At 41.2% G+C, this 14025-nt stretch overlaps 1 protein-coding gene across 2 annotated transcripts in view; it reads right to left on the minus strand.

Moving 5' to 3' along the window:
- The window catches only part of LOC134356766 (metabotropic glutamate receptor 7-like), an 854194-nt gene that overhangs the window by 31845 nt on the left and 808324 nt on the right, over positions 1–14025 (minus strand). Inside the window, exon 10 of one of the 2 annotated variants that reach the window (XM_063067869.1) lies at positions 9319–9410. The exons of the other annotated variant lie outside the window; for it this stretch is intronic. Coding sequence (XP_062923939.1) covers positions 9343–9410 — 68 coding nt within the window. The 3' untranslated portion in view covers positions 9319–9342. Of the gene's footprint in view, positions 1–9318; positions 9411–14025 lie in introns of those variants that run through there. 2 annotated transcript variants of the gene reach the window in all.

A 14025-nucleotide genomic window follows, 5' to 3' on the forward strand; every position in this document is an offset into this window, starting at 1 on the left:
CCCTGACTAATTAGATACCTGTCAATCTCCTCCTTAAACACCCTCAATGATCGGGCCTCCACAGTCATATGTGGCAACGAATTCCACAAATCCACGACCCTCTGGCTAAAAAAATTTCTCCTCATCTCTGTTTTAACTGGGTACCCTCTAATTCTAAGACTATGGCCTCTTGTCCTGGACTCACCCACCAAGGGAAACAACCTTTCCACATCTACTCTGTCCAACCCTTTCAAAATTCGAAACGTTTCTATGAGATCCCCTCTCATTCTTCTATACTCTAATGAATACAATCCAAGAGCCGACAGACGCTCCTCATATGTTAGCCCCTGCATTCCAGGAATCATCCTCGTAAATCTTCTCTGAACTCTCTCCAACATCAGTATATCCTTTCTAAGATAGGGGCCCAAAACTGCACACAGTATTCCAAATGAGGTCTCACCAATGCTCCTCACTAATATCAGACCCTGGTCAGACCCCACTTGGAGTACTGTGCTCAGTTCTGGTCACCTCACTACAGGAAGAATGTGGAAACTATAGAAAGGGTGCAGAGGAGATTTACAAAGATGTTGCCTGGATTGGGGAGCATGCCTTATGAGGAGAGGTTGAGTGAACTCGGTCTATTTTCTTTGGAGCGACGGAGGATGAGAGGTGACCTGATAGAGGTGTATAAGATGATGAGAGGCATTGATCATGTGGATAGTCAGAGGCTTTTTCCCAGGGCTGAAATGGCTAGCCCTAGAGGGCACAGGTTTAAGGTGGTTGGTAGTAGGTACAGAGGAGATGTCAGGGTTAAGTATTTTTTTTTATACACAGAGAGTGGTGAGTGCGTGGAATGAGCTGCTGGCGACATGGTGCTCAGAAAAATAGAGGGTTATGGGTAACCCTAGGTAATTTCTTAAGTAAAGACATGTTCGGCACAGCTTTGTGGGCCGAAGGGCCTGTATTGTTCTGTAGGATTTCTATGTTTTGTGACGAGAATACACATAAAATTAAGATGTTTGCTGGCCTGGGTTAGCATCAGTGACATCAGCAAGTGGTTTGCCACCTGCCCTCAGGGGAAAGAGAGATAAGGAACAATGGAGCAGCGTCTGGAGATGTGTAATGAAGGGACGGGGGAGAGAGAGCTGTCTGGGGCGGCTCCCCCCTTTGAACCCTGAACTGTTTGAAGTGATGGACAGGCAATACCCCAGCAGGGGGATAAAAAGGGACCGGTTTGCTAAGGCAGGACACACATGCCACCCGAGGTAATGAGACCCTGGAAGCGGTGCGCCTCTCACGAGTGGATGAGAAGTACCAGACAACGGCCAGGGTGGAAAGGTACGATCAGCGGGAACCCGGTGTGTGTCCGCCCTTGCCTGGGTGCCGGGTTCACTGCAGAGGATCAACCGCATCTGGAGGAGGGGTCACAGTCGGTGACCTCAGGTGGCATCACCAAGGACCCGCCCAAAAGTTGTTTGTGAGCCATATCGCCGGTCTGTGAGTGAAGCCGTTCTGAATGATCAGTTGTTCCTGTTCTATCTCTCTCTTCCCCCACGTTGTCCATCGCCATGGCAACGATTACTGCGAACTGAACTACTAAACTGGACTGAACTTTGAGTCACTTTGAAATTTGGTCATTTACCCCTAGACAACGATAGAGCTTGATTGATGCTGTCATCTTAATTCTGTGTACATGTGTGTTTATCATCGCTGAACTGTTGCATTTATTATCCTTTCGATCACTGTGTTGCTTGTTTCTTAAATAAAACTTTCTTAGTTCTAGTAATCCAGACTCCAACTGAGTGATCCATTTCTGCTGGTTTGGCAACCCAGTTACGGGGTACGTAACAGTTTCTATATATATTTTTTGTGTGACTGTATGTTTACTTGTTAAATAAAATGTGTGATATGTGCTGTGCCGTTTCATTGTTTGTGCTGTGTTTTGCATCTTGCCCCAGAGGAACATTATTTTATTTGGCAGTATTCACAGGTATTCATATGTGGTTGAATGATAATTAAACCTGAGTTTGAACAAGCCTGATTGACTTCCTAAAGGAGGTGACAAAATAAAGTGATGAGTGTTGACCAGTGCATGGAGTTTAGTTTATACAGATTTGAATAAGGAATTGGATAATGCTTCCCATGGTATCCTCATACAGAGAGTCAAGGGACATGGGGTCCAGGGAAACCTGGCTACTTGGATTCAGTTCTAGTTGCCTCATTAGAGGAAGAAAGTGGGAGGTTTAGAAAAAGGTACAGAGGATACCAGGATGTTGCCTAAATTAGAGAGCATGTTTTATGAGGAATGTCAGAGCAAGCTAAGACTTTTCTGTATGGAGCGAAGGAGGATGAAATTCTACTTGATAGGTGTATAAAATGATGGGAGGTATTGAAAGAGTGGGCAGCCAGCACCTCTTTTCCCCAAAGTGGAAATAGCTGATATGATTGGGCATAATTTTACGTGATTAGGAGAAAGTATAAAAGCTAGGATTTTTACTCAGAGAGCGGTCATTACAGGGATTGTGCTCCCAGGTGTGGTGGTAAATGTAGATAATTTAGAAACATTTAACAGACTCCTAGTCAGGCGCATGGGGTGTCGGGGTGGGGTGGGGGGAATGGAGAGCAATAGGAGAAGTAAACATTTATTTTATCTTAGAGTAGGTTAAAATGTCAGTGCAATATCATGGGTTAAGGGACTTGTACAGTGTTGTACTTTTTATGTTCCATATATTGCAATTACTCTACACGCAGCCACTTGGGACAAGTGGCTAAGGTTACTCGTTGATGGTGCTAACCTCACTTTTGATAAAAATATTGCACTTTGCAGAAGGGATTTCCATGATCTGCCAATCCTGCATACAGAGGAAGTGCTTGAAAACTGGAAAATGTCAACTGCAATATCCCTGTTCAATGCCAGGGTAACTACAAGCCAGTCAGTTTAATTTCATTTGTGCTGAACCTCTTGGAAACTCTAATCAACAAAGGATCAATATGCAATTGGAGAAGCTTGAATAGATAAAAGAGGACCAGCATGAATCTGATAAAAGCAAATAGTACTTGATTCATGTGGTTGAATTTCTTGATGAGGGACTAGAGAAGGTTGTTGAAGGAATGAATGAGATGTTGTCAGTGTGGATTTTCAAGTATTAGACAAAAAATCCCACACAAGCCCTGAGTCAGCAGAATTGAAATTCACAGAATTAAAGGATCAATAGCAGCATAGATTGCAAATTTATTTAGAGGTAGAAAGCAGGGAAAAGGAGTAAATGATTGTTTTTAAATCCAGAGGATGTTGGCAGGAAGGCTCGCTGGAATTTTGTGCTCAAAACATTGCTCTATACTAGGAGTCATTGCTTCATCTAAGATACACTCAAATATAGCCAGGATAAAATTTCCAGATCTACTGATGCATGAAACTTGAACGTTTAAATAATGCAGAAGATAGAACTAGACAGCAAAAAAAAATCACATAGAAGCTACTGGAATGAGCTGAGATGGCAGTCCAAATATAATTCATGGATATGTGTAGAAACGGTAGGTGCTGGATAGATCTTGTATGTATATAACACCTAGAAAGCAGTATGGCCGATTGGGAGAGCCAAGTATAACTGATCTTGGGACACAAAAAGAGATATAAGGTATGAAAACAACAGGAATTCTGCAGATGCTGGAAATTCAAGCAACATACATCAAAGTTGCTGGTGAACGCAGCAGGCCAAGCAGCATCTTTAGGAAGAGGTGCAGTCGATGTTTCAGGACGAAGGGTCTCAGCCTGAAACGTCGACTGCACCTCTTCCTACAGATGCTGCTTGGCCTGCTGCGTTCACCAGCAACTTTGATATAAGGTATGAAAGCAAGTAAGTAATACTGACTTGTATAAACCACTGGCTCTGTCACTATTTAAGAGCTCCATCCAGTTCATGTCACTACATTTTAGCAAGAATGTTGTGATCCCAGAAACAGTGTAGGTAAAATATAATGTCATGCTTGCATAGATGAGAGATTTTAGCTATAAAATTAGCCTAGAGAAAAACTAAGATTGTTCTCCAAGATAAAAATAATTCAAAAAAGGATAGGCAAAATTTACAGACCTTGCTAGCAACAACCACAGGACTGAGGTACATGAGATCATGACTGATTTAGACTATTTAGAGAGAAGGTACTTCTAATCACATAGTTCAAGGGCCATTTAAATAATTTGTCTGGAAGATTAAAAAAAAAAGCAGGCATAAGAAAATACTTCCTTGAAACCTAGTATGATCTGCAAGTCAGTGCCGACAAGGATGATGGTAATCCTTGATTTCGAAAAGGAGTCTGGATGGGCACTTGAAAAATTACCACTTGAGGGTTGTGACTGAAGATTGGAAGGGATGGAACAAGCAGTTTGGCTGCCTTTGAAGCTGCCACATGCAAGCTGTCTACAAATTCATTGACCTGGCATTTAACCCACAGCTTGAATCTGGCTTCTGCATTGCAAAAGTATAGTTCAATCGGTCACCCCTCAGCTTTCTTCAATCCAGAGAAAACAAACCCAGCCTATCCAATATCTCACCACAACTAACTTACTCCAATCTAGACAATATTCTAGCAAATCACCTTTGCATTTTCTACGGCATAACCACACCCTACCTATACTGTGGGAATTTGAAATGCACAAAATATTCCATGTGCGGTATAGCCAGTGTTTTGTAAGTTTGCAATATAATATCCAACTCTTACATTTTATGCTTTAATCAATGAAGTCATGCAAGTTCAAAGTAAATTTATTATCAAAGTATCAATGTACAACCCTGAGATTTATTTTCTTGCAGGCATCCACAGCAGAACAGAAAAGCAATGGGATAAATGAAAAACTGTACACAAAGACTGACAAGCAACCAGTGTGCAAAAGGCGGCAAATTGTTTAAATACAACAAAAAATCTTCCTTTTGCTTAAGTGCCGGTGCTCAGTTCACCAGAGTAGTGGAGAAGGAATAAGCATGTAATATTCCTTCTTCGCTTCTCTTTTAATCTAACCTTGTCTTATGTATTGGACCCCTAGGTCTCTCTGTTCATCAATATTCATTGATATGCTACGATTTACATTTCATGTCCTACCTCTAACTTACTTCCCAACTTCTTGGGTTAAAGTTCCAACTGCTATTGGCCTGCCCAATATTCCTTCTGATCTATATCCTGTTGTAGTCTTCTTTCTATGTCTACAACATCAATTTTATTGGCATCAAACTTATTTATTATACCTCCTGTAGTCACATCTGACTCATCAACAAATATCAAAGGTCCCATCACCAATCTATGCAATACACTGTGATTAGCCAGCTCACCTTGGATCCCATGTGCATTAACATTGTGCAAGTATTTGAGTAAATGTTTTAAAGAATGTGTTGTTTGTATTTATGATAGTGTCTCACTAACAGGGGTTGCTGTCTGCCACTTTGAAATGGATCATAAAGGGACAGGCCTTAAACATGGGACTTGCTTACAAGCATCATAAATGAGTGAAAAAAATAAGAAATGTGAAGACCATGAATGAGGGCATTCCAAGGAAATTCAAGTGACTAAACGTATCTTCTTATTCATGTTGTAGAGTAATCTCAAAAGAAACAAACTGCACAGAATCCAAGCTGAAATGAAACATTACATACTTTATGAACCGGATCAAGGTATAATTTAATTCTTATTACCAATAGGTTAGCAAAAGAACGAGGGCATTCTTGCTTGCTGTCACATCGTGGGGGGAAGATATGCGATAGAGTATGCCATCAAAAACAAACCGCATTATGTTTTACTCATGTCCTTCCTTTAGCGAGTTTAATTTGGCAATAATGTGGAAGAGGAGAGGGGAATGTGACAACAAGATTGAATGTGGTGTGTGAACATGTTGAGTATAAACCTATTATCCACAATCAATTAAAATGAAGCATGAACAAGTAGGCATACCGTAAACACGAGATTCTTCAGATGCTGGAAATCTAGAGTCACACACACAAAATACTGGAGGATCCCAACAGGTCAGGCAGCAACTTTAGAAAAGAATAGAGTTAACGTTTTGGGCTAAGACCCTTCATCGTGAGTCCTGATGAAGGGTCCAAGCTGAAATTTCAACTCTTTATTCCTTTCCACAGATGCTGCCTGATCTGCTAAGTTCTTCCAGCATTTTGTGTGAGTTACAAGTAGGCATACTTTACTGGATTAAGAGACATTAAATTAGTCTTGATTTGTCAGAACTTAGACAGAAATAGCAAAGTATAATTTTCTATTAGTTATATCTGATTTGATTTGCATGGATGACAGAAACAATCTCCCATATTTAAGTTATCTGAACACACAGATTTTTATATCAGGAGATAATTTGCATAATATCATTGGTCATTATTTTTCCATGGATCAGAGCTATTATGTCAATACGTAATGTTTCTGAAATTAAACAATTACCATTGAAAATATAGCAGGTTTACAGTGATATATTTGATAGCTCCTCACCTACTGTCAGCAAAGAAACAGCAATACAGCCAACTTCTGATAGTAAGGATGATAAATAAAAGATAGTGTGGATTTATTAAAGGAAAGACATGAGATTTTATGATCATATGCTTGTTAGTGATTGAAAGTTCTGCAGGTGACAAACTACACCTTGGTTTATCAGGCTTTTGATAAAATCGTTTATTCCCATCTCTTAAACCAAATGAAAGTCTTTGCAAAGAACAAGAATCAATTTGAATAGAAAGATGGCATTTCAAGGATAGTTACCTATGGTGAGTTAGCTTGCTCTTATAAATCAAAGACACATTAGCAGCAAAAGTAAATCCAATAAACAGGTCACAGTGAAAAAGAACATTAACAGGATGCAGAGCTGGGCTGAGGAGTGGCAGATGGAGTTCAACCCGGGAAAAATATGAAGTGATACATTTTAGAAGGTCAAATTTGAAGGCAGAATACAGGGTCACTAAGACGAAAGAGCTGATTGTGGACTTCAGGAAGGGTAAGATGAAGGAACACATACCAATCCTCATAGAGGGATCAGAAGTGGAGAGAGTGAGCAGTTTCAAGTTCCTGGGTGTCAAGATCTCTGAGGATCTAACCTGGTCCCAACATATCAATGTAGTTAAAAAGAACGCAAGACAGTGGTTATACTTTATTAGGAGTTTGAAGGGATTTGACACGTCAACAATTACACTCAAAAATTTTTATAGTTGTACCATGGAGAGCATTCTGACAGGCTGCATCACTGTCTGGTATGGGCGGGGGTGGGGGGGGGGTGCTACCGCACAGGACCAATAGAAGCTGCAGAGGCTGTAAGTTTAGTCAGCTACATCTTGGGTACTAGCCTACAAAGTACCCAGGACATCTTCAAGGAGTGGTATCTCAGAAAGGCAGCATCCATTATTAAGGACCTCCAGCACCCAGGACATGCCCTTTTCTCACTGTTACCATCAGGTAGGAGATACAGAAACCTGAAGGCACACACTCAGTGATTCAGGAACAGCTTCTTCCCCTCTGCCATCCGATTCCTAAATGGACATTGAATCTTTGGACACTACCTCACTTTTTAAAAAAATTATATATTATTTCTGTTTTTGCATATTTTAAAAAATCTATTCAATATACGTAATTGATTTACTTGTTTATTTATTATTATTTTTTCTCTGCTAGATTATGTATTGCATTGAACTGCTGCTGTTCAGTTAACAAATTTCACATTACATGCCAGTGATAATGAACCTACTTCTGATTTCTATCCTCCAATGAGAAGGCCTTAACGTTCTCTGCTTCTGTCTTGACAACAGACCTGACCTATTCACTTTCACGATCACCCTTTGTCTGATGGAACTTGTCCTTACCATTAACAATTTCCCCTTCAGCTCCTGTCACTTTCTCCACATTCCATTTGTGCCTGCCTTTTCACTGGCTACATGGAACAGTCCATATTTCAAGTAGTACTTGGTATTGCTCTCCAACTATTTCTGCCCTACATGGATTACTGCATTGGCGCTGCTTCATGTACCCATACTGATTTCATCAATTTTATCAACTTTTCTTCCAACTTCCACCCTACCCTTAAATTCACTTGGTCATTTCTGACACCCTTCTTCCCTTTCTGATCTCTCTGTCTCCATCTGTGGAGACAAATTCTCTACAAATAACTTTTATTAAACCTATAGATTCCTGCAGCTATCTTGACTATACCTCTTCTCATCCAATCTCCTGTAAAAATGCCAGTCCCTTTTCTCAGTTCCTTCATCTCCACTACATCTGTTCCCAGGATGAGGCTTTCCTTTCTGGAATATCAGAGATGTCCTTCTCCTTCAAAGAACAGTGTTTTCCTTCCTCCACCATTGATACTCCCCGTACTCGCACCTCCTCTATTTCCTGGACACCCACACTCACCCCATCTCCCTGCCACCTTAACAATTCTAGAGTTCCTCATGTTCTTACCTACCACCCCATAAGCCTCCACATTGAACACATCATTCTTTGCAACCTCCACTATCTTCAACAGCCTCCTTCCACCAAAACCATCTTTATGTCCCCCTCCCACTGCACTCTCTGCTTTCAACAGGGATGACTCTCCATGATTCCCTTGTCCATTTATCCTTCCCCGCTAACCTCCTTGCTAACACTTATCACTGCAAGTGGCAGAGGTGCTAGACCTACCCATTCATCTCCTCCCTCACTTCCATTCAGGGCCCCAAACTGTCCTTCCAGGTGAGGTAACACTTCACCTGTGGATCTGTTGGGGTCGCCTACTGTACTTGGGACTACCAATGTGGGCTCCTCCACATCGGTGAGACTCAACATAAATTGGGGGACTGCTTTGTCAAGCATCTCCACACGATCCTCAAAACGTGGAATTTCCCGGTGGCCAACTACTTCAAATCCAATTCCCATTCCAACATGCTGGCCTACAACCTCCTTTGCTGCCACGATAAGGCCACTCTCAGAGTGGAAGAACAACACCTCATAGTCCATCTAGGTAGCCTCTGACCTGATGGCGTGAACGTTAATTTCTCCTTCCGGTAATGTTCCCCTTCCCCTTTATTAATTTCTCCACTCCAGCCTCTTACCTTTTTTTCCCTCGGCTGCATATCACCTCCCCTGGTGCCCCTCCTCCTTCCCTTTCTCCCATGATCCACTCTCCTCTCCAATCAGACTCCTTCTCCTGCCCTTTGCCTTCCCATCTATCACCTCCCAGCTTCTTTCTTCATCCCTCCTTCATCATCCACCTTGCTTCACCTAACACCTTCTAGCTTGCCCTCCTTCCCCCTCCCCCAACTTTTTTATTCTGGCATCTTCCCCCCCCCCCCCCCGTCTCACCTTTCTTTCCAGTCCTGATTAAGGGTTTCAGCCAGAAACGGTGACTGTTTACTCATTTCCATAAATGCTGCCTGACCTGCTGGGCTCCTCCAGTGTTTTGTGTTGCTGAGAGGTGACTGGAAAGAGGCGTACAAGATGATAAGAAGTACAGATGGAGTGAAAAAACAGAAACTTTGGTTAATACAAGTAGGCATAATTTTAAGGTAATTGTTGGAAAGTATAAGGAAAATGACAGGCAAGTTTTTTACACAGAGAGTGCTAGATTCATGGAGTGCCCTGTCAGCGGTGATAGTAGAGGCAGACAGATTAGGAACATTTAAGAAACTCATACATCGGTTTGTGGATGATAGAAAAATGGATGGTTATTTATTTATTTAGAGATACAGTATGGAACAGCCTCTTCTAGACCAATGGCCACACTGCCCAGCAATTCACTTATTTAACCCTAGCCTAATCACAAGACAATTTACAATGACCATTTAACCTACTGACCCCACACGTTCATGGGAAGGATGTGCAAACTCCTTACAGGTGGCGTGGGAATTGAACTCTGACGGTCTGAGCTGTAATAGTTTCGCACTAACCACTGTGCTACCATGGAGGGAATGGTTAGACTGATCTTAGAATAGATTAAAAGGTCAACACAATATAGAGATCCAAAGGGTCTGTATTGTGCTGTTATGCTCTATGTTCTAAATACTTTAAATGGCATAGTAAAGCAGGAACTCAGGGCCCAAACTGAATCCTGAGAAGTCTGAAGCTTCTCACACAAAATGTCTTCCAGCCATTGCTACTAAAGGGAACACTTATTCTTATGACTGTTAGTAGCTATTATATATATATATAGAGAGAGAGAGAGAGAGAGTGTAGGAAAATTAGATGTGAGCTATATGTGTAGCTTAGCAGAAACTATAGAGGTTCACTTTAGTCATGAAATAAATTGCGATTATGATGTAGCATTGCAAAAGTCAAGGAAGGTAAATTGCAAGTTCTACTAGCGAATGGGGAAGACTCACTAACAGGACATTGCATTATAATGCAACAGTGTGAAACCAAACACAAACATAATGTTGAATTACATGATATCATCATCATTATGTGCCATGTTGTACGATGTGGGTGATCTTGGTCAGGATTGTTCTTAGCAATTTTTTCTGCAGAACTGGTTTGCCATTGCCTTCTTCTGAGCAGTGTCTTTACAAGATGGGTGACCCCAACCATTATCAATACTCTTCAGAGATTGTCTGCCTGGAATCAGTGGTTGCTTACCCAGGGCTTGTGATATGCACCAGCTGCTCATACGACCATCCACAACCTGCTTCTGTGGCTTCACATGACCTTGATCATGCTACACCTTGCCCAAGGGTGACATACAGGCTAGCAGACGGAAGGAGCACCTTACACTTCCATTGATAGAGATGCATCTCCACCTTGCCATCCTATACATGGTATAACTATTTCATAAGGTACTTATAACATCACTAAAGTGGTACTATGGAAAAAGAAATGTTTTTTAGATAGAATCAGATTTTTGGACTTAAGCAATTATTTTCATGGCTTTAAAAGTAAAACAGATTCCGTGAATATTACACCTTTCATGTCTCTTTCAGAATCTTCAAGTGGCTTTCATTTTGCAAGAAATGTCTGGCAGCAAATTGTGGCATCCAGAAAAAGGCCTGTAATAGGGACTACATAACAACACATGATATGCTGGAGGAAATCAGCAGGTGATGCAGCATCTATGGAGTGGAATGTGAAGTCAATATTTTGGGCCTTAGACCTTTCATCGAGACCTTAGGTAGGGTTCCAGCCAAGATTATTGACTGTTTATTCCCTTCCATAGAGGCTATCTGGCCTGCTGATTTCCTCCAGCATCTGCAAAATGACTCAATGTTAATGACTACGTAAACTGATCCTTCAGTAACATTTGCTGAGGGATAACTAGTGACCAGATCACAAGGATAGTTCCACAGCTGCTCTTTCAAAAGGATGCCTTAAGAACTTTTAATGCTACCTGAAAGGAAAGACATGGCCTCGGCTTAGTCCCATTTATAGTTAACCCTGCATCAAAATTATCTTCAGAGCATTTCCCATTGTTGTATTTTGCACATTGTCCTTCTTCGGTTGCTCTTCAACATTGAGTTTGAGTTGGGGTTTGTTTCTACTCCACTTCTAAGGGTTTTGACTTGTCCGATGAGGATAATGTGGCACCTACAGACTTTGCAATGGGTAGAGCAGGAGCTATAAAGCAGAATAGATAGGTAGTCCCCTGTGTCGATGATCTGCTGCTCCATTGCAAAGTCTCCTGTATTCAATGGAAATTCAGAGAAACTCTCTCTTACTGCTCACCCCTCTGATCTCTTCATACTCTCATCTCTCCTCTCTTATCTCAACCACCCTCCCTCACTCACCCACCTACCCCCTCACTAGCCTTACCTATCACCTGCCAGCTTGCACACCTTACCCTCATGCTTCCTTCTTACTCTGGCTACTTCCCCCTTTGTTTTAGTCCCGATGAAGGGTTTTGGCTCAAAACACTGACATTTTATTCCCCTATATCGATGTTATCTGATGTAATGATTTCTTGCAGCGTTTTGTATGTGTTGCTCAGATACCTTGTGTGGTGCCGCACTCCACCAAATGTTCACGAAACTTTGATGTAGGCATATACTCGAGGCTTTCAGTACTCTGTGAAATGTTCCTTCATCATTGGGACCATGATTTTTTCACCCCTGTTTCTGTTGCTGTGACAGAGCTCACAGCATTATGTCTGCATTAGGAGTCCAGGGCTACCTAACAGGTTCTGATTTGTTCAGGTTGGGAGAGGACACTGAGTTACATTCACTTACTTTGCAAGCAGATACGGAAGATTTTGCTTAGACAGTGTTTGTTGTATTTCTTCAGTACTCTGAGATGTCTGCTGTAGGTAAGCACACAGGAAGGCTAAGGTTCCTGCTGCCCAGCAGACTGTGTTGTCCAGGTTTCAGTCAAAGACTCTTCACCTGAAGTTGCACTTAAGTATCTTCAACCTGACATATTAACTGATTTCTATTTCCACAGATGCTGCTTGATCGGCTGAGTTCTACAGGCACTTCTGTTTTTGTAGGATCTCCAGTTTTCCAGAAGGTCTGCTGGTGCATTGAAGGGAAAGATGGTTCATTATTGGTGCCAGCCCTCACTAAAAGCTGGCTTCTGTGTGTATGGGAAACAGTCCACATTTTCAATGATTTCATTGTGACTCTTTGGATTACACTGGACAACAAAGATTTTGCTTCATGAATACTTTTGGGTGTATCTGCGCTTTGGGCTGCAGATCATGAAAATCACCATGATAGTTCACTATCACGCACCATGTTTTAACAATCACCTATATTTGTTATTTCCATTCATAATTCAAGTCAGATTAACTGATGCTAAGATTAAGGAAGGCAGTTTTGTTGGTCCACAAATCAAACGGGTCATCAATAACAGGCAATTCAGAGAACTTCTAGTGAGACAGGAGACAATTGCATGGATGTTGTTGAAAAGTTTCTTGGCAACTACAGAGTACTAAACTATGTGCAGCCGGTTAACAACATGCTTCAAGCATACAAAACCATGAAGCGCAACGTGTCACTAGAGATTAATATTCTGCATTCCCACTTAGATTTCTTCCCTGCAAACCTTGGTGCTGTCAGTGATAAGCATGGTGAAATTCTTCACCAGGAGATTGCAGTCACGGAGAGCAAATATCAGGGCAACTGGAATCCATCAATGTTGACTGATTATTGTTGGACAGTTAACCAAGAAGCCCCAGAGATTGAGTACAAATGAAAATCATCAACAAAACATTTTTAGCTTAGTTGAACTATTGCATAGCATCTGCATTGTTATGCCATTAAATGCAATATAATTAATAAAAGTTAATTTCTTGTTTCTCCAAATTCCTCTATGATGCAAGTAGTCTGAAATTATATTTGTGTTCAACTTCAAGTGGTCTGTCACAAACAAAAAAATATCATAAAAATATTGATGAAGCAACACTTTTTTAAAAATGTTCAGTGTTATTAGAAAGCAACATTGTCAAAGTCAAGTTTATTGTAATATGGGAAAGTACATGTAAGTACAGGTGTGATGAGAAGCTTACTTCCAGTAGCATCATAGACACACAGCATCATTGTAAGGTAAAGATCAGGTGACATCCATTGAAGTAAATAAAATGTGGATGTTTGTGTAGGGATTGTGCAGATATTTGTTTGTTCTTCAAAGGGCTGAAGATCCTGTTTCCATGACATTATGACTCTCTCAAAGTCAGAGGTCCAGCAGAAAGTTGATGATGTAAAGAATGAATGGTAGCCAAAAAAAAATAGCAAGAGTTCCAGCAAATTATTGACAGTGATGATCCGAGTGGACTCTCCAGCAAAACTGTCTATGTCGCAAACACCCAAGGATTCACTCCACCTGGAGTTAAGAATAGATACCAGCTTATAAAGGGTAAACAGCAGTTATCATGTGCTCGAACGAACATTTTGAAGACCTCATTAATTGCTACATTGCCTTTGACATGCATGTTTTGATACCATTCCAGTGAAACCAGTTCACTGTTACTTCTGAGAAAGAAATTGAAAGATGTGTCCTGTAGTGGGGAAGTCTAAGACCAGAGGGTGCAGCTTCAGAATTGAGGGACATCCATTCAGAACAGGGATGAGGAAAAAAATTCTATAGCTGGAAGGAGATAAGTCTGTGGAATTC

The sequence above is a fragment of the Mobula hypostoma genome, chromosome 15 (assembly GCF_963921235.1).
Source record: "Mobula hypostoma chromosome 15, sMobHyp1.1, whole genome shotgun sequence".
Lineage (NCBI taxonomy): Eukaryota > Metazoa > Chordata > Chondrichthyes > Myliobatiformes > Myliobatidae > Mobula > Mobula hypostoma.